Raw genomic sequence first — 20368 nt, 5'->3', positions numbered from 1 at the left:
GATCGCGAGAAAAAGATCTTTTCCGGGAGAGGGACGCGAAATCTCGCGAGACGTTGCTTCCAACTTCCTTCGTTCTTTTTGTCGCCGATCGAGCAAGATGGTAGGTCGGGAGCAACGTGGTTAGTCTTGGGCTGGGGGGTTTCTGGCTCCTTTTTCTTCGGGCTAGGGAGACGCCGCGCGGGTTTCGCTTGCTGCTTTTGTCGGGGCTGCGCAGCCCTTTGGCTGTATGTCTCCATATTCGGAGGAGAGGTTGCCTTGAGGGCGGGAGACTTCCCCGGCGGAGGGCTGGGCTGGGCTGGCGGGGAAGCCACATTCGTTAGATGGTCGTGGAAGGACGGGAGCCGACCCACTTTTCATGTTATTGGGTTTGGGTTTAATTATTTGTTGGGGTTGGATCGAAGCCCACCATTCCCTGAAAGAAAGTGATCGGAGAGCCGTGTCTTCTGCCACCACCAAAACAAATTCCCTCTGTTTTTTTCTCCAGGCATCTTATTATTATTTTTAAAAAAACGTAATCAACGAAGCAGACCCAATGCAAAAATCTTGTTTTTTTGTATAAATAGAGATTGTAGAAAACCTTCCGCAGAGATGGACGAAGGAAAGGGGGGGGGGGATTTTTCAAGAAATAGGGTGCATTTATTATAACCAAATTTGTTTTTTATATTTTTAAAGCCTTCCAGACTGAGGAAGACAAGGAAACTAAGGGGGCACGTCAGTCATGGCCATGGCCGTATTGGTAAGCACTAGTGATATAAACGTTTTGGAAATTTTGAAAATACAGATTTTGTTTCCCTTATGCTATAAAATTGGAAATCCTGGGAAACACACACACTTTTTGAATGTTTTTTATATTATTACTTTGGCTAAACAATGCACAGTAATAATTCCTTGTATGGGAAAATTATGAAATTTACTGAGGGTGAGATGTCATATGAATGTGCTTAAATTTGTGACGTATCAAATGCCCCATTAGCTATTGCTATCATCTAAAAATGTTAGGGTGGAGAACACTCGAAATATGGATCATTGTAGGTCTTTGATTTCTTCCTTTGAAAAAGCAGATTTGCCCCTTGTTTTGCTTCTGATGTAGGATATTTTGTTCGTGTTCAGAATGTATTGTCTTGAGAGTTGTGGTGTTTTAAATTGAGATGAATGTTTTTCTGCCTTATAATATTTTTATTGCAGTAGTAGTAGTTTATGATTTTGTCTGCAATACAAAATACTATTTAGTGGAGAGACATTTTTAATCATGAAAATATTTACTCAGTAGTCAAATAATAACTTACCAAACAACATCAGAAGGTTGTTTTAGATTGCAGTCCTGAAAATTAGTGCAATTAATGCAGTATAATTAGGTAAATAAATTTGCTGCTACAGTTTTATATACACATAGAGAACAGCAGATATATGATGCTTGCTTTTAGTATATGAAAATTAGAGCAGAGGTTACCAAAAAGCAAGGAATAATTCACAGTTAAGCTTCTCTTACTGAAGATGGCAATATCATCTAGATCAAAATAAAAAAATTTCCTTTTCTAGAGGCTGTTGAATTGGTAGAATTATCTATTATCTATACTGACAACACTAACTTCCAAGAGACCACAAGCTTCCATCTTTGGCTGTCAAGATTCATGTTGGATTTGACTATTGATGTAGATTGGTTTGCATAATATCTTCATGCGACGTATCTCGCCTTTGTACTATCTTCTCTGAAGAAGGATTAATAATCTCAAAGGCAAGACACAAAAACAGTTCTGTCTAGATATTCCAAGTCTTCACATCTGTGACAGTGATTGCTGTGTTATCAGTGCAGATTCAAAGTATCTACATGATTTATTGGAATGAAACTTAAATGGTAATTATTATATTAAAACAAATGTGTGTCCAACCGTGGCAACTTTTAAGACTTGTAGACTTAAACTTCCAGAATTCCCCAGCCAGCATTGGAAATCTTAAAAATTGCCAAGGTTGGACACTCAGGCATTAAAAGAAGGCTAAAATCAACAAATTAAGTAGTATTCTAGACTGAATAACTTTTCTAGACCAAATTCCAATTAATAACTTTTGTTGTTTGTCATAGGCAAACACAGAAAACATCCAGGAGGCCGTGGAAATGCTGGCGGTATGCACCACCATAGAATTAACTTTGACAAATAGTAAGCTCCTTTCCCTTTTTATCTCATAACAGCCTTTTTTAGGTTTCTGAATACGAAGAGCAGATCTACATTATGAACCAAGATCAGCTTTCATATCCTGGATATATTTTGTTACCTATTTACTGAAACAAAGCTGTACACAGTGCTATGATATTTACTCATTATTTGAGTTTTCTGGCCAGGTGATGGAAATTGCACAGTTCATCACATCTAAAATTGTTTTAATAAAACTTTAATAAAAGGTTTAGGATTGCAGTTGTCATTTATAATTTATTATGAGAAGTAACTTACAAATAGCTGAGACTAGAGTCACATCTTGGTACTGCCAGTGATCATGGTGTGCTATTGTACTCAGAGAGTAACAACTGACCTTTATTCACTGTCTGTCTCTTTCCCAACACAGTCAGCCACCAGGGTTAGTAACAGAAGGTTCTGAATGGTTAAGAAATTACATATTTTCTAAAACGAAATGATGTAACTAGCTATTGATGGACCCTGGTATTTCTACTTGGAAGTAGGAATGGCATCTAGGCATAGTAGATGGAGGGGAATAGCATCGAGTACAGGAAATAAGTTTGTAATAACCATATTAATATAATTAATTAGATTTTATGTGTTGAAGATTTTACAAGCTTTATTATGACATTTAAGTCATGAACTGAAGACAAAAGGGATTTCTTCTATATATTATAGAATACCCTGTGCTAAGCCGGGTGCCAATAAATTAGATGATGGATGGATGTCTTTTGTATTTTCTAGTTAAGGTTACCTGTGAGTATCATAATGCATTGGCCAGTAAATTTACTTTGCATGCAATTTTTTTTCTCTAGCCACCCTGGTTATTTTGGAAAGGTTGGTATGAGACATTACCACTTGAAAAAAAACCAGCACTTCTGCCCAACAGTGAATCTGGATAAGCTCTGGACGCTTGTTAGTGAGCAGACAAGGCTGAATTATGCTAAAAATCCAGCAGGACTAGCTCCAGTTATTGATGTTGTACGCTCTGTAAGTGGTGTCATCTGTTTTTTGAAAATTCCTATATATTATGTTTTCCCATTCCAGTAAATGAGCAGCTTATAGCCTGAACTAAAAACAAAGCAATACAAATATGACATCTCCCCCCACCACACACACACACACACACACAAACACACACACACACTTATCCCAGGCCTTGGAACAGAACCAGATCTTAACATTCTTCTATAGCCAGGAGAGTGAGCACTGGATGTATATTTTGGGGGATATTCTGGAGGACGAGGCAGCAACAGGGAAAGCACACTTACTTGTCCCACAAGATGACAATATTTAATAGAGGAGACCTTGAATGCACTTGCTGTACCCAAACATATCGAGACAAATGGGGGCCTGTTAACTAGGATAACAGGCCCCGTGTTAGGAATGGATTTATAGGTAACAAGCATAAATTGCACCCAGATCCATATGGCAGCCAATGCAGCTCACATAGCAGTGATGACATAGGCAGTGTTACCACTGCATTTTGAACTACCGTATTTGCCGGCGTATAAGACGACTTTTTGCCCTGAAAACATGCCTCCAAGTGGGGGTCGTCTTATACGCCGGGAGGACCGACTCCCGAGCTTGAGTTGCAGCCGGGAGGGAGGCTGGGGGCGGTGTGTGTGTGTGTGTGTGGCGGGTGTCACTCGCCACGCGCTGCGCAACCTTTCCCCCCTCTTCCTTCCTTAGCGGTGTGGGGAGAGAGATTCGAAGATCCTCACGTGCGGCGTACTTTTCTTTTTCTTTTTTTTCTTTTTGCACGCAGGTTTTGCATGCGGACGGCTGTAGTTAAGGATGGGGAGCCCCGGGTGGGTTATCAGGTTTTACGGTGCTTCCAACATGTGCGAACGGTGGGAGAGCGGAGAAGAGCGAGCGAGCGCCCGCTGTGTGAAATCCTGCCGTCAAAGCAACACTGGGGAGGCAGGGTATAAATTTACCAGGTTAATGTAGCAATGGTGATTAATGCCCAGAACATTGTTTGCGGGTATTGGGGTGTGTGTGTGTGTGTGTGTGTGTGGTGGTGGTGAGGAGAGGTTGTCCTTTGAATGCGGAAAAGTAGGTGTGACCTTGTGCTAGGAAAATAAAGAGATCCTTTTTAGCGTGTTTGGCTTCTTTGCCTCCCCTCGTTCGTTTTGGACGTGGAGATAATGGCCTTCGGGCGGGAGGGGAAGAAGCGGTAGCTGGATCATTTCAAATTTCACTTACTCTCCTGCCTCACTTCAATATGTCTGAGCGACTCCAGATACTGGAAGACTTTTTGAATGAAAGTGTTACCTCCATTTTTTTTTTTAAAGAGGGCCACTTGGGGAAAAAAAAGATTCTAAGGAATTCCTTGTTTCTTGATTAAAGAGAAGGCATTGAATATACTGTTCCTTGGCAGCCTTTTCAGTGTCCGGGTTTTTGGTGTGTGTGTGTGTGTGAGAGAGAGAGAGAGAGAGAGAGAGAGATCAGCTGTATTGAGAAGAAACGTTTCCTGTGTTCTCATTTTATTTACAACATATTTTACGCTTAATGGTAAGCAATGAAAAATATTTTTAAAACTCATTTCTAAACTCCATAGCTATTTGCATATTCTTGGTTCAAAATTGGATTAGCTCATTTCAAAATTGTCCAAAGCAGAAAAGTGCGTCAAAAAAAAAAAAAAAAGTGCAAAAGTGGAAGGTGTGTGGAAGAGGGGTAGTCTTATACGGCGAGTATATAACAAACTCTATATTTTGAGTGGAAATGTTGGGGGTCGTCTTATACGCCCAGTCGTCTTATACGCCGGCAAATACGGTAGCTTTAGGTTCTGGGTGATCTTCCAGGGCAGTCCCACATTGTAACAGTCCTGTTGTGAACTGACAGAGGCATAAGTAAGTGACTGTCTGAAGGGCCTGCTGGTTGAGGGAAGGGTACATCCAGTGCACAAGATAGACTAATGTAAAGGACCTTCTGGCCATAGCTGCCATTAAGCAAAAGCTGTGAATCCAAGAGGACCACCCAAGTTGTGCATCAGTCTTAAATGGAGAAGAGTAACTTATCCATCCAATACCAGTGATAAAAATATCCTCAACCCTGGGGGAAGTGGGGCAAACAGCCATAGCCCACTCAGTCTTGATTAAGGCGAAGTCCATCCAGATCCAAACATCTCTATTTTACTTTAGAGATTATATGATTTTACAAATTGAAATGTAAATATTTTTCGAGATTTTGATGAGAATTCAAACTTGGGGCTATAATAGTCATCTTCAACAAAAATGAAACTGGGTAAAATGAGAAACAGTACACTCTTATTCAAATACAATTATGCTTTAAAACAGTGATCCCCAACCTTTTTGACACCGCGGCCCGGTACCGGCATCAGCTGGCGCGCGCGGTGCAGCTGGGCGCGCATCTTTGATGAAAAGTGCCCGTGACCACGAGCATCAGATGGGCGCCGCCATCTTTTTTAAATGGCTTTCAGAAAGCGTGGTCTTTTTGATGAACGGCCGGTGAGCTTTCTACCGGAAAAGCTCACCGGAAGCACTTTTTCATCAAAAAGATGGCGGCGCTTAGCAAGCCAGCGGCCCGGTAGGAGTTGTTCCGCGGACCAGTACCGGTCCGCGGACTGGTGGTTGGGGACCGCTGCTTTAAAAGACAAAGGTTTCCCTTGTCAAGTTGTCTCCAACTCTAGGGGGCAGTGCTCACCTGGTATTTCCTAGATGAGGGAACAAGCATTGTCAAAGACTATTTTATGGTCCATGACTATATGCCAAGGTACACCTTCCCACTGAAGGGGCACCTATTTATCTACTTGCATTTTCTTGCTTCCGAACTCTTAGGTGGACAGGAGCTGGGGCAAAATGGGAACTTAACTCTGTTAGTAGTGCTTTGATCTTGGACTGCCAACCTTCCAATAAATTGTATACACAAACTAAAGAGAACTGCTGATCAATACTTCCCCCTCCCAATAAATCCATAAAGATATCAATTATAAGAATTGATATACAATATTTTAAAAACCTGTCCATTAATTTTATTGACACCATGAGTAATGACTTCAAGAGACTACATGTTAACTTTTATTTTGATATTTTTCAGGGGTATTACAAAGTCCTGGGCAAAGGAAAGCTGCCCAAGCAGCCTGTCATTGTGAAAGCAAAATTCTTCAGCCGAAGAGCAGAAGAAAAAATCAAGGAAGTTGGAGGAGCCTGTGTTCTAGTAGCATAAAGTTTATATATGTATGCAAACTCGAGTCTCAGGCATGAATAAACTTTCAAATGTTGGAATGATTTTTCATCTGAATATTCTCTCAATTATATTCAATACTAAAAAGTTGATTTTGAGAAGAAATGTAGACCTGAAAGATGACATTTAGGCCACAAATCCAATTTCCAGATTTGAGTTCTCATTGATGAACTAAGAAACCACCACCTCCCTAGTTAATTGATTCCACTATCAAAATTATAATTAGGACTTTTCCTAGTGCTTAGAGCAGAATATTCCATGTTAATTATCTTGCATGTGGGATAATAGAAAATTGGCCAGTCATTTATATATATTGTCCCTAGAACTTAAATGTATTTGCATCACAATCTTTTCTAAATAAAAACAATTACCCACTTTAACATGGGATTTTATTCCAATTCCAATTATCCATTGCTATTTTATTCTGAATATTATATGTTTTGTGGCAGTAGAGGACATCCCCAATTTATCTTAAACCCTATGTTGACAGTGTTGGGTAGAATTAAATCTATCCCTTAGAGAAAAAGCTGAAAAAGTAAGTATTACAAATGCAAAACTGCACCCAAGGCAAATCAAATGTCTTGTACAGCTGTAGCCACCTCGATCTGCCTAGTTAATGGTGAAGAAGCTAGTGAGGTGTGCAAGAATGAACACACCACTCAGAACGAGCAGACATTTCTCCTGGGATTGGATTTTGGTGCTACATGGGAAGGAGGGTTGAAATGACACCACCATCTTTAATTGGAGACTTCTCACAATGGAACAGAAAGCAAGAAAGGAGTCAAGCCCAGGAGATGACAGAAAAGGAAAAGAACACAAAGGCAATATCTCAGCAGCAATCTTTCTACAGCAAAAGAAAATGGCAAGACTAGCTGAGGGAGCTGAGTGGGAAGAGCAAGAGTCTGAATCAGCCTGCAAGCCTAGTGTGTAGCAACTCAGAATCAGAATTGACAAATCTATTCCTGAAAAGGCAGAGATGGGGTGGTGGTGGAAGAGAATATTCACAAGGCCAGAAGAGCAAAAAAGCATTTTCACATTCAAATGGACTGAGATTGGCTATTGCAAGAACTGGACTTGGTAGGGAGAAAAGGAAAGACTGAAAAAGTTAAGACAGAACTAGAAACAGGAATGTTGATGTAGAACATAAAGTTGTAAATTTATGTTAATAGGAAGATTGTAGATTAAGACAGGAAATAGAAACAAGCATAGAATTGCTAAGGAATAGGAATGTTATAACAAAAGTTTGTGAGAAAATATAAATGCTGTGTGATCTGTAGCAGATTAAGAAAACAAATATATAATGACTTGGGATATTAGCACTTTCTGGTCAAAGGGGTTGCATATTATTCCCCCAAATAATTTTTAACCAGTTGGTAACTGTTGACAGACCATTAGGAAAATACAACTAGGTTATTAGTGATATGGATCCAATGTGATGTGCCCAGAATGTAAGAATACTACAGGTGATGACCAGTGCAGAATACAAAGGGCAATTAATTTTCTATAACTTTAAAATAATTCTACTGATGGAAAAAAAACTTGTCTTTTTGCAATTAGTGTAACATTACTGACTTCTGATTAGCTACGATTTCAGGCTTGTATGGACACTACCGTGTTTCTCCAACAATACAGCCTCCCCAATAGGAAGTCCCAATATGTTTTATAGGCATGAAATGAAATTAAGCCCCTCCCCCCAATTTAAGGCCTATATTAAAACATGCAAAATGGGGGGGGGGGGAATGGTTGGGGAGCTTGCCGTTAGGAAGTACTTTTGTTGCACACTCGGATATGGTGCTGCCTGCGTTGACCTCGGCGTTGGTGGGGCACTTCGTATCGGGAGAACTTCCGCCACTGTTGCTTTCCCTTCTCCCCGTGCTGCTGCGGCATTTAGAGCAAAGCTGTGGCATTTGGTGCAGCCATGTGCGGCCAGCCAGGGCTTCCTGCAACCGGAGCCCAGCGGAGACATTCAGCTTCAGGCACTCCTGTCGCCGCCTTCCCGGGCATCGTTCGAAGGCAAAGCCCATTCTTTTAAAAATGACGCCCTACTACAAAGCCTCCCCTGCCTGAGAGGGCAGCCCAACCCCACGTGGGGAGGCAAATCTCCCGGGGCCGCAGTGCAGGATTGGCTCACCCCGGGAGAAGCGCCCAGCCACCATTTCTGCCTGGCACCAGGCAGAGCGCGAAGAGCTTCACCTGGGGCGCCCAGCACAGCTGACAGGCGGGCCCTCCTGCCTGGCGGCAGATCTCTGGCCAAGCCAGCGAGCGCCTCCCCGCTGGGCCCTGGGCTCATCCTGCCAGGGCCGCACCAGAGCCGGGCGGGCTGGGCAGAGCCGGGAAAGTGAGCCACGGGTTCGCACCCGCCTGCCAAGCGCATTTCTAAATACTAATTTCAGGGGAACCATTGTGGGATATATTTTTATAAACTTTGAACTTTGCAGTTTCTTCTATCTATTCCTCACCGCCTCCTTTCTAGAGCTGAAGGAGAGAAATTGGTCCGAGGCCAACCCAGTTTGCTTTGTGCCTGAAGGGGTACATGGTCTCAGTTTCTAGCCTGATGCCTTCAACTGCTACACCAGACTGGTTCTCCATAATAAATAAATAAATAATAACGTCTTAAACATCATCTTACTTTATAAATAAAACAGGATATTGACAACTAAAGTTGTAGAACATGGAAATTTCATTTCACCTTTCAGAATCTGATGCCCAAATAATTAAGCAGAAATCAATCTTCAATTTTTATATATCTTTATTGGAATATAAAACTTTGAAATACTGTACATCAGTTTGTCAGCAGCAGATAAATTCTGTAGTCAATTACTAAAACACCTTCTTTTCACCGATTCTGTAGTAACCCTGGGAAAAAAAATATCAAAAGTCAGTATTCAATCTATCAATTTACCAATATATAATCAGGCTATTGTGTCTATCAGTTTGTAGCTGGCTACACCAGGTCTTCCTCCTGAGGCTACTTCTCCCAAGTCACATGGTCCACTCTTTGTCCAAATAGGGCATGCCTCATGAGCAGGCAGGAGAAAAATGGTTGGGTTAATGGGAAAGTAAAGCTAGGCATCAAGAACTTCTGGAGAACATAGTGGTGGGGCAACTGGGGTTTTGCACAATGATTGTACTGTGGTTGGCTGGTGTGGGGAATTGGGTGGCATTTCTCAGTGGCACTAGTGGCGCTGGATGAGACTGCTGAAGGGGGTGGCAATGTATTAAGATTAGTAGTCTTCCTACAGGAATCATAGCATAGCAAAATATATTGCAATGCAACTCTAGCTCTATGGAAAGAAAAGGTATTGCAATCAGATTTCATACTGTTTGCTAAACAATGTAACAAATCTAACAAAACCTGATATGCTAATATCTACAGAAATACATAAGGCAATCTAGATCAGGGGTCTTCAACCGTAGCCACTTTAAGACTTGTGGACTTCAACTCCCAGAATTCCTCAGCATTAGCTGGCCGAGGAATTCTGAGAGTTGAAGTCCACAAGTCTTAAAAGTGGCCAAGGTTGGAGACCCCTAATCTAGATTCTGTAATTCTATGGAGAATTCTATGCAAACATATAAGTAGGCAAATCCTGATTCACTGATAATTTTTAAATTTTCTAACTACAGTACGTTAAAAAGAAATCAAAATCAATGCCTATTTGAAAACATCTGAAATAATTTTAATCGCTCATAGAATCTATAGAAACTATCCATATTTTGGGGCATAATTTCAGGTATGGGTCAAGCCCATTTTGGAACACAATCCGGTTACCTCACTACCAAGCAATAGCTTTTTTAAATAATTTATTTACATTTACAAATAACATAACTGAAGTAGTTCTAGTATTTTATTCCCTTTTTGGAGAACTGGTTTTTTTTAGAAAGCAAAATAGGCCTGTCCTTTTTGCTCTCCATTTTGTTTTTACATTTTAAGTGTATACTACTTTCATCAGAAAGTATCTCCTATTCCCAGCAATACAGTGCAAGTTTGTTATAATTCATATCTGTTACCAACCTGGCAGCTGGCTCTGCTAATGAATCAGAGTCAGTGAATAAAGGTCAGTTATTATTCTTCGAGGACTATAGCACACCATGACGACTGATGGCATCTAGATGTGACTCTTAGTCTCGATCACAATTTCTTGCTAAAAAGACTTTCAGCCTACTAGATGAATTCCACCTGTAATCATGGTACATATTATGAATGTCTTATTGGTTGCAGCGTTCAAAAGAAGCAGAGCAAAAATAGAAATCAGTTTTTGTCAAAAGCAGTAGAAAAGCAGGACTATTGTTCATGTTTTGGTTTGAAAGGAAAGATATAAAACTTTTGTGTGCAAAACTACGCTGCTCCAGGTTTACGCTGAATCTTGGAAATCGTCCTGAAAACCCACTATTTTGGCCATCGTTATTTCTTTTTCTACAGAAGCGCAATATTTAATTTTTAATTGATCTCATTTAAATAATTTTTAAAAAATATCTTTTCCACCATATCATAGCTGACTGGTAGTCCTAGGGTGTTGTTTTAGCTTTCCGTGTTCACAAAAATCTAACGTATGTAACACAATACCACCGATTTTTTTCTTTTTAAAAGAATTAAATAAAACCAACCGACGCTGATTATTTGCATTCTCTCTAACAGCCCCCGCCGAGACTTACCACGTTGCCAAGCGCTGCACAGGAAAGACCAATAAAACGGAAGACGGTTTTCTTTAAGAACATTTCCCAGCATGCTCTAGGAGAAAAGACGCGGGAAAGGGAAGCACAGTCACTCAACATCCGATAATGCCAGGAAAGCGCCGGGAGTCGCTATGGTCTGTAAAGTGACAAGTCGTGCTAGCCCGTGGTAACTCTATGGTAGAAATTAGAGACGTTCCCCATGGTTCCTTTCGGTTGTACGTTGCTGGTCTCGAGACTCCGCCTTTCTCTCTCACAATAACAATGATGTCAATCGCGCGCTCTCAGCCGGCATTTTTGATGCGATCGGATAAGTCATGTGGGAGAATACAAAGCAGCTGTTTTGAGGCGAGAAGTTAAACTCCAACTTCAGCTCCTATTAAGCTGAAGTCATTTCTTAAGCAGTTCCTCGTCGTTTAGTTGCATTTATAAAAATACCACTCTTACTAAGCTGCGAATGGCAGATATATATACACAGGGATTCTTTCAGGAATAATATGGTATGGTGATTATTTAGGCTTCCTTACTGGCTGCCTGATAAGATATTTTAATAAATGCATCCATTATTAAGTAAATATGTTGTACAGATGTCCTTAACTTGTGGTTGATTGCTCAGCAATCAGTTGAAGCTATATCAGGGGCCCATAAAGATATTTACAACTTGGTTCTGAAGTTTCAATAGTCACCTGTCTCCATGGCCATGTGATCCTATGTCAGGAGCTCAGCTACTTTTCTGCTTTGATGGCTGTTTGCAGCATTCTGACCCGGTTGTACAATATTTTTGCCCTAACCTGGCTTTTGCCAAAAATGACCGATGGCGCACAATGGGTTCACTTTACAACTGCAACCTTTGTTTTACAACAACTGTTTTACAATTATAAAGTGGGTCACATGGTGATCTACTTTATAATTTCCATGACTGATGACTATAATGGGCCATTATGATCATAAGTTGAGGATGCCTGTATAAGTATTTCCCCTTCCCGCTATTCTCCTGATGCACCAAAATAAAAGTACTTTAGAAGGGCCTTGGACCTGCTATCATCTTTATAGAACTTAATTACTCTATATCGAAAGTCCTCCTATCTCTGATAAGATTTGTAGATCAAAATATGAAGAACACACCATAATTTAGAAGCCTAATTCTGAATTTCCATGTTAGAATTAGGGCTCATTATCAGGCATTTGCATGGTTCGGTGAATTCATGTAAAAATAAACATTGTGTTTTCAACCTTTATTATTTATTCTGAGTTCTCTTTTTCTTGGTATTTTCATTATGACGAGGAGGATGTAGACCTAAAATTTACATCCTGAAAAAATATTTTGCATTATGTTTTGGAAGTTATTCCTACATGATTTGATACTGAGTCAAATTCCTGTCGCTGTTTTAGCATGTCAGTTTAAGAAAAAAGAAGAGAATCTTGGACTTTTCATTGAATCCAATGGAAACACTTTTATTTTCTGTTTTGTGGACATTTATTAAACAACTGCTTGATATTTACATACAAAATCTTCAACTTTATTCATTTTTATATTTATGCTAATATACACAAGTCTAACAATTATATCAGTATTATATAAAGCCACAAAAATATAACATTAAATCATGCACGTATACTATTTTAGTGTGTTTTTTGTTTTGCCAGCAAAAGGAATCTAATAGCAAACTTAACCTGAACTGAGTGACTGTCATTTGAAAACAGGATAACACTGTAATACATCTTGTATTGAGTTCACACTCTACTATATTATTATGTGCGTGTTTGGGATTGCTTTTCCCTGTAGTATCTCTGAACACTAAATCCCTAGGCTACTTTTTAAAATAAAGAACAGCTTCTACAATTCACGGCTGTGAGCTGTGAACTGTTGTGGTCAAAACCAAGTGCAAAGCTGCAAATGTGAGTATAAATATGCTGCACGTATTCACATTAGATCTGTGTGGGATTTGCTTTTTTTCTTTTTTTTGAAACTAATAAGAAAACTGATTAACAGAAATAATAATATTTTAAAATGTTTGGTTTAAAATTAGTAATTACAAATTACTAACCAATCAAAACCAGAATGCTTGAACAAGGTAGGAAAGGGGAGATAGAATCTGTTAATAATTCTATGTCCTTGTTTTTTTTCTTTTTTAAATTCAAATATATTTTTTTAAAAGGAAATGAGGCGAGGAGAAAGGAGAGAGAAGAATCAATCAACAGTTATATTCTCATAGGCCCATGCAAGGCACCAGGTGCAAAACTCTAATTAATATGTTAGCAGCATGGAGAGGAAAGAAAACATGGAAGAGTTTTACTTAACTGAGATTACAGGCAGTATGAAAGAGATGATAATGGAGAATCAGCTACACTTTTCTCATTTACAGTTAAAATGATAAATTATTGCATATGGTTGGTCTAGTATGTGTTTATTATTCTGTTTGTCGGAATTGATTCCCAGTTCTAACAAGGGTAAGGATGGTGATAATAGGTTATATTTGCCACACTCTATAGTAATCTACATTACCTTCATAGCCGACATGTTCATAGCCTAGAAAGATCATTTACCCTAGAGATGAGGAATGTTCAAAAATTACTTAGTGATCAGTTGCAGAAAGAGCATAAGGAACAGGAATGTATTTTGAGTGGGATCTTGATAGGTTTTAGGGGGAGGCATCTTCATGGAATTCAAGGTGGGGAGGTCCAGAAGATAAAAGTGGTATTGCACTGTTGCGGAACAAACGCCTTTGTTTACTTGCATCCTGACATCTTATGCAGGTGTATCAGGAATGGAAGTGGGACAGCATGAGGATTTTTTTCAGTTTGAGAAAAATGTCATGTCCTCTGAACTCATCTGTTTAAAGAAAGACGCTGAAAGCAGCAATATAAAATGTAAAAAGAGACAAACGTGAACTTTTTCATTTGGGAAGCAGAAAACATGTTGCCTGAAAATGATTGTGGAATTAGAGAATTGGTTATTAAGTAAGTACAAGTCAGTAGTAGGGCTCTGAAGCACTGCTTGGATTTGATTCCCAAAAGATTTCTTGGAATGCGCACAGTGGCATGAATTAAACTCTTGTCTTCCATTCTTTAATATAACCATGCCTTTTCCCAGGGTTGTGTGGCATCTGCTTTAAAGAGTTCCTATCAGTCTTGTGAGATAGTCCAGACAAGAAGCATACCCAAAAGTGCTAGCTAGCTCTAACTTTATTGTAAAGTTCAATTAACAAAATCTTGTGAATCTGAAAGTATGTCTCCTCCTTCCATCACCTTTACAGTTCAAGAAACTAGGAAAGGTTTTTTTCTGAGATGTTTACCACATCCAAACTCCTACAGGCTCAGCTGCCACTTTTCTGATAACTAGTCTGTGGTTCTTCTACATGTCTCCCAAGGTCATTGCCACACACCATTATAGTTACAGAGAGGACCTCAAGGCAGCAAACATAAAGCTTCTTTTCCACAACAATCATGTAAGATAGAGGAATGAATGAATGAATTCTTTATTGGCCAAGTGTGATTAGACACACAAGGAATTTGTTTGGGGCATATGCTCTCAGTGTACATAAAAAGAAAAGATACATTTGTCAAGAATCATAAAGTACAACACTTAATATAGTCATAAGGTACAAATAAGCAATCAAATCATACTAGGACACAGTCAATATAAATTGTAAGGATACAAGCAACAAACTTATAGTCATACAGTCACAAGTGGGAGGGAATAGGTGATAGGAGTGATGAGAAGATTAATAGTAATGCAGAATTAGTAAAGAGTTGGACAGTGTTGAGGGAATTATTTGTGATGGCGTTCGGAGAAAACTGTTCTTGTGTCTAGTTGTTCTGGTGTGCAGTGCTCTAAAGCGTCGTTTTGAGGGAAGGAGTTGAAACAGTTTATGTCCAGGATGTGAGGGGTCTGTAAATATTTTCACAGCATTCTTTTTGACTCGTGCAGTATACAGGTCCTCGATTGAAGGCAGGTTGGTAGTAATTGTTTTTTTCTGCAGTCCTAATTATCCTTTGAAGTCTGTGTCTGTCCTGTTGGGTTGCAGAACCAAACCAGACAATTATAGAGGTGCAGATGACAGACTCAATAATTCCTCTGTAGCTCCTTGGGCAGTTTGAGCTTTCTGATTGGCGCAGAAAGAACATTCTTTGTTGTGTTTTTTGATGACGTTTTTGATGTTAGGTGTCCATTTTAGGTCTTGAGACCTGATAGAACCTAGAAATTTGAAGGTCTCTACTGTTGATAGTATGTTGTCTAATATTGTAAGAGATGGTAGTATGAGAGGATTTCTCCTAAGGTCTACCACCATTTTTACGGTTTTGAGTGTGTTCAGTTCCAGATTGTTCTGGTCACACCAGGAGGCTAGTTGTTCAACTGCGGATTCATCGTTGTCTCGAATAGATTGGGCTTAAGGAAAATGACTGCCTAATGACACTTTGGCTTCCAATGAAATCATGCACATATACTATTTTAGTGTGTTTTTTGTTTTGCCAGCAAAAGGAATCTAATAGCAAACTTAGCCTGAACTGAGTGACTGTCATTTGAAAACAGGATAACACTGTAATACATCTTGTATTGAGTTCACACTCTACTATGAAATAGTGAAATAGTGGAGGGAGAAGGTTGAATTTGAAATTTGTAGCTAGAAATTTTGCTTCAACAAGTGAATAACAATGTATGATTTGTGAGAGTACGAACTAACCATTACAAACAGCGTCGTTCCTCCCATTTTATTAATTATAGTATTGCCAAATTCTCTTTTTAAATTGTTTTAATGTTCCACAATTATTTTAGTGTTAAGGCTTTATATTCTTAATTTTTCTAAGCACACCTCTTCATTTAGTGACTTAGTTCCATTTTAACGACCAGGTTACTTAATACAATGTTTGTTAAGTGAACACATGACAACGAAGAGAAAAGAAAGAGACTGCTGTCTCATTTAGATAAAATTCTCTTGTACAGTTATGCCAAAGTTACTCTTTCACTCTAGTGTGTGTTGTTGTTAAGCACATGAAATTCAGTCATAAATGGGTGCATTGGTTGGAAAATGAATTATTTTTGTTTATCACTGTGATATTTGGAAAAGGTTACTAACCAAGGAAGTAGCAAGGAGTAGGTATATGGTCTTGTTTTTGGGTTGTATTTTTCTAAATCATGGGTGTCAAACTCAATTTCATTGAGGACCGCATTAGGGTTGGGGTGGACTTTGGGGGGGCGTGGTAGTGCGGCTTTGCTCCGCATTAGGAAGGTTTCTCACTGGGTGGTCGAATGCATCAAGAAAGACACCAACGCAAGTTCTATCTTGGGTGAGCTGCCCCGATCACAAGTTCGGTAAGCTCTTTTATTAAAAACACACAGTGATACGTCACAAGCAGTGAAGTCTATCCAATCATTAAGTTACATGAGTAGGAATATTAGTGCACACATAGTAACATCCAATCACAGTTACATGGTCAGTTTAAAAGGTACTAAGTAGCAAATCAGCGCTTACATTCCAGTTATTTGCCCATGATGACGTGTTTGTTGATTGATGTTGTCTGTTCCTGGTACGCGCTTTCAGCCTACGTGAGGCCTTGAGGCCTTAAGGCCTGGTATGTACCGAAACTGTAGAAACTAATTTATTACTGCAGGTAGTGTGGTGGGAGAGTGGGGGCCGTGGCCAGTTCGACATCACTTGTGTTGGGGGACACCTGTGGTGGCCTGGGCAGGGCTGGGAGGGAACTTTCCTTCCTTCCTTTTCCTTTTTCTTCTTTTTCCTTCCCTCTCCCCTCTCCTTTCTTCTTCCTTCTGCTCTTTCCTTCTTTTTCCTTCTTTGCTCTCTTTCCCTTTCCTACTTTTTCTTTGTCTTTCCTCTTTCCCTTTCTCCTTTCCTGTCCCTTTGCGGATGTTCAAATGCAAAAGGGGAAACATTTCTCGATGCCTCCTTGCCTTGTGATCAAATGCCACTTTTACTAGTAGTTTGTGGCCCCTTAAAAGACTGAAAACAAATCAAGCTCAGTTTATCCTGTGCTTGCATTTAGTGGGGGCGTCCCCAGACACAGTACAGCAAAATTGTCAAAATGTTGGCTGTGATAGTTGATCAGAGCTCCTCTGTTCTTTATATGCAATAGCTTTAGGAACAGAGCTAAGTTAGTTGCTTTTCTATTAATACATAATTCTTAAAAGGGCTCTCCTGTAGGGACCCTGCATGGTCTAATTCAAAGGTCACCAACCTTTTTGGCACCAGGGACTGGTTTCATGGAAGACATTTTTTCCATGGACTGATGTGTGTATGTATGTGGTGTGTGTGTGTGTGTGTGTGTGTGTGTGTGTGTGTGTGTGAGAGAGAGAGAGAGAGAGAGAGAGAGAGAGAGAGAGAGAGAGAGGAGGGAGAAGTATACAGTTTGGAAAAGAGGCACAGACAGAAATGGTATATTAAATAGTGGGTGGGCCACACACGGAGTAAAATAAGTGTGGGATTGTTACTTAAGGGCTGCCACCAGATGATTTTGCTCCAGTCCAGAGGAAAATTAGAATAAACACACAGGGAAGACTTCGCTAGAAAGGGCTTCCTTTTGCTCCAGGGGAAAATCAGAATAAAGACATGGAAAAGCCTTCACAGGAAGAAGCTTTTTTGTTCTGCTCTGGAAACAAATTAGAAGACACAGAGAAATAAATCTTCAGTGGAAGAGTCTCTTTGCTTCTGCTCCAGAAGAAACCCCCAATCAAAGATCAGGCAAAGCAGAAGGAGGATGAACGACCACCACCTGCCCTTTTCAATGGTTCAGCACAGTGTTTTAGATCTGTGACTTTCTGCTTCTAAGAAAATGGGAAGGAAGGTGGGGGAGAAGAGACAATTCTAAGCCTTCCAGCAAAACAAATCGAAGCCCAGCAGTCTTGGAAAAGGTGCAAATGAGAGGGATTCCCTTGGAGACACAGCACTTGCTTAAGAGAGGAAAGGTAGCGTCTCCCCTCCTCCATCTCCCATTCCAAGCTGGGTTGGAGCACGCTTGGCTTGGCTTGCAAACTTGGGGAGCTACACAAAGAAAGGAACCTGAGCCTTGTTGAGGTGCCAGGAGGGGGAGAGGAAGAAAGTGTGGAAAAAGGAGGAGGCGGAAGAAATAGCAAGAGGAAGTGCTGAGAAAACAATTAAAAAAACCAAAAGATACCAAACCAACTTGGCATACCACAATGCCTCTTTGCAAACAAACCTGAACCATGCAGTAACCTCAGCTTGCAAAGGCTTGGAGCAAGCATGAAAACCCTTTAAGCACGCACACACACACACACACACACACACACACACACACACGCACACGCACATCAAAGCAAACCACATAAAACAGGCAGGATGTAGTCAAAACACATGAGGCATCCTCAAGCATCAAAACAAAAGCAAAAAACTCCAGTTGAAGTGTAACGGAGCCCAGCTGTCTTGGAAAAGGTGCAAACAAGAGAGGGATTCCCTTGGAGATGCAGCAATTAAGGTGAGAGGTAGCTTCTCCCTGCCCCTATTTGCACTCAGAGAAAAAGGCATCCCCCCTACACAAATACCTTGGGAGGGCCCCTCTCCAACAAAACTTTGGGAAAGCCCCCATTTTCAAGTTGGGCTGCTGCTTGGTTGTCTTGCAAACCTGGAGAGACATGCCGAGTTGGAGTGCCAGGAGAGGAGGAAAATGGGGAAGAAGAGGAGGAGGAGGAGGAAGAAGAGGTAGGAGGAGGAAGAGGAAGCAGGACCAGGAAGAGGGGTAGGAGGCAGAAGCGCTGGCATCCTGGGTGAAAGCGAAGCACTCAGAACTTAGCCTGTGGGGCAAGACAGTCCCCGGGAACTCCAGGCTCTGCACATGCTCACCTCCTTCTGGGCATGAGCAAGAGGGCAGGGCTGGGGCAGCCCCCTGCTGATTCCAGAGCAGCGCCGTGGATCTAAAGCTGGGCATATATCAGCCCAGATGGTCACTACCATGTTGCAGTTCTGTGCCTGGTCGGCCTGGGTCAGGCCAGGCCGCCGTGGTCCAGTTCTTTGCCATTTCTAGGGCAGCCCTGAGGGCCAGATCTAACCACCTTGTGGGCCGGATCTGGCCTGTGGGCCTTGAGTTTGATACCTCTGTTCTAAGTCCCCTAGAGCTGTTAAAAGGGTAACATACAGGGGTGGGATTCAAATTTTTTAACAACTGGTTCTGTGGTGGTCATGTGACTGGGTGGTCATGGCTTGGTGGTCATGTTATTGGCTGGGTGTGGCCAACTCAATATCACTCACATCGAGGCACGCATCTCCTCACCTGGCCTCTCATGACTGTGGGGATGCTGCAACAGTGGTAAGTGTGAAAAATGGTCATGTCACTTTTTTCAGTGCCATTGTAACTTTGAATGGTCACTCCACACAAGCAAAGTACCAGCAAAAGAGGGGAAAAAACCTCCAGAGACGTTTCTGAGACAGGAAGTCTAGTCCTGCCAACAATGTAATAAGGGTTAATAGAGAGGCAGTTTCTATAAGCAACACCAGAATGTTTCCTTCCTGCCTTCCTTACAGGATTAGGCCAGTAATTTCTTCCAACAACCGGTTCTCCGAACTGCTTAGAATGTTAACAACCGGTTCTAGCGAATAGGTGTGAATTGGTAGAATCCCACCCCTGGTAACATATTCGTTTTCTAAATAAGGTTGATTGTCTCATCCAGCTCTTTGATTCTTCCCAGAAAGTTTCATATGTTCTGAGGCATTCCTGGCTGGAGGGGTGGGTGGGTGGGTGAGTTGTGAAATCTTTTTATCTAGGTTGTCGAAGAATGAGAGATGTGTAATGATAGAATGAAAATGTGAGGAGGAAGTTTCCTAAAGTGATGAAGCTTGAAACATTTCCTTTCAATAGACATTCAAAAACTAGATCTGTTCATGCATTCTTAAGGAAACTTATCAGAAAAATCTCAATTAAGGGCAAATTATAAATACCAAAAAGGCACAAAGGAACACTAACAATCACCCAGATGAATACTAATTTTTAAAGTAGATAAAAAGACCACTGCTATTTGTTCCAGGAGTAAATTCCTTTTAGTCGATGAATTTATTTTATTGTTGCCTAAACTTGCTATCTTTGATTCAGGAATGATTTTTGTATACTTCTACTAGAAGCAGGAATGTCTGACCAGCCAAATTTTAGCTGCTAGAAACCCCTAAAATAGAAAATCGTAGAATTGATGCAGCATTTTTATTATTGCAGATTTTTGAAAAAGCAAATTATAATTATGTATGCTATTTTGACCAGCTTCATATTATTGGTGCTAGATTATAGGGATTGCAAGTGAAATTGCTTTGTTGAAGCCTCTCCAAAGGCAAGTGATGCAACTTGTTACACATTCTCCT

At 40.6% G+C, this 20368-nt stretch overlaps 2 protein-coding genes, 2 long non-coding RNA genes and 2 other non-coding genes across 6 annotated transcripts in view; 3 read left to right on the top strand and 3 right to left on the bottom strand.

Moving 5' to 3' along the window:
* Positions 1-20368, bottom strand: part of LOC148133308 (uncharacterized) — a 188595-nt gene that overhangs the window by 38927 nt on the left and 129300 nt on the right. The window lies entirely within an intron of this gene.
* On the top strand, positions 5-6425 carry RPL27A (ribosomal protein L27a). The gene is made up of 5 exons (XM_026668351.2): positions 5-100; positions 673-736; positions 2081-2156; positions 2987-3161; positions 6234-6425. The coding sequence occupies exons 1-5, from the start codon at positions 98-100 to the stop codon at positions 6360-6362; spliced, it is 447 nt and encodes a 148-aa protein (XP_026524136.1). The 5' UTR covers positions 5-97; the 3' UTR covers positions 6363-6425.
* On the top strand, positions 2453-2584 carry LOC113412632 (small nucleolar RNA SNORA3/SNORA45 family). Its single transcript, XR_003370954.1, has one exon. It is a non-coding gene; the product is annotated as a small nucleolar RNA SNORA3/SNORA45 family (small nucleolar RNA).
* Positions 9112-11191, bottom strand: LOC148133309 (uncharacterized). Its single transcript, XR_015746657.1, has 2 exons — positions 11034-11191; positions 9112-9236 (listed from the first exon to the last, which is right to left on the bottom strand). It is a non-coding gene; the product is annotated as an uncharacterized LOC148133309 (long non-coding RNA).
* On the bottom strand, positions 10380-10510 carry LOC113412631 (small nucleolar RNA SNORA3/SNORA45 family). Its single transcript, XR_003370953.2, has one exon. It is a non-coding gene; the product is annotated as a small nucleolar RNA SNORA3/SNORA45 family (small nucleolar RNA).
* The window catches only part of TRIM66 (tripartite motif containing 66), a 61890-nt gene continuing 54291 nt past the window's right edge, over positions 12770-20368 (top strand). The window contains exon 1 of the mRNA XM_087950928.1: positions 12770-12950. The gene's annotated coding sequence lies outside the window, so the exon portion shown is untranslated. The remainder of the gene's footprint in view (positions 12951-20368) is intronic.

This window comes from Notechis scutatus, chromosome 1 (assembly GCF_049901735.1).
Source record: "Notechis scutatus isolate UNSWTSFEM ecotype Mainland chromosome 1, rNotScu1.2, whole genome shotgun sequence".
Lineage (NCBI taxonomy): Eukaryota > Metazoa > Chordata > Lepidosauria > Squamata > Elapidae > Notechis > Notechis scutatus.
Note: the sequence above shows the minus strand (reverse complement) of the source record. Positions and strands in the feature narration are given on the sequence as shown.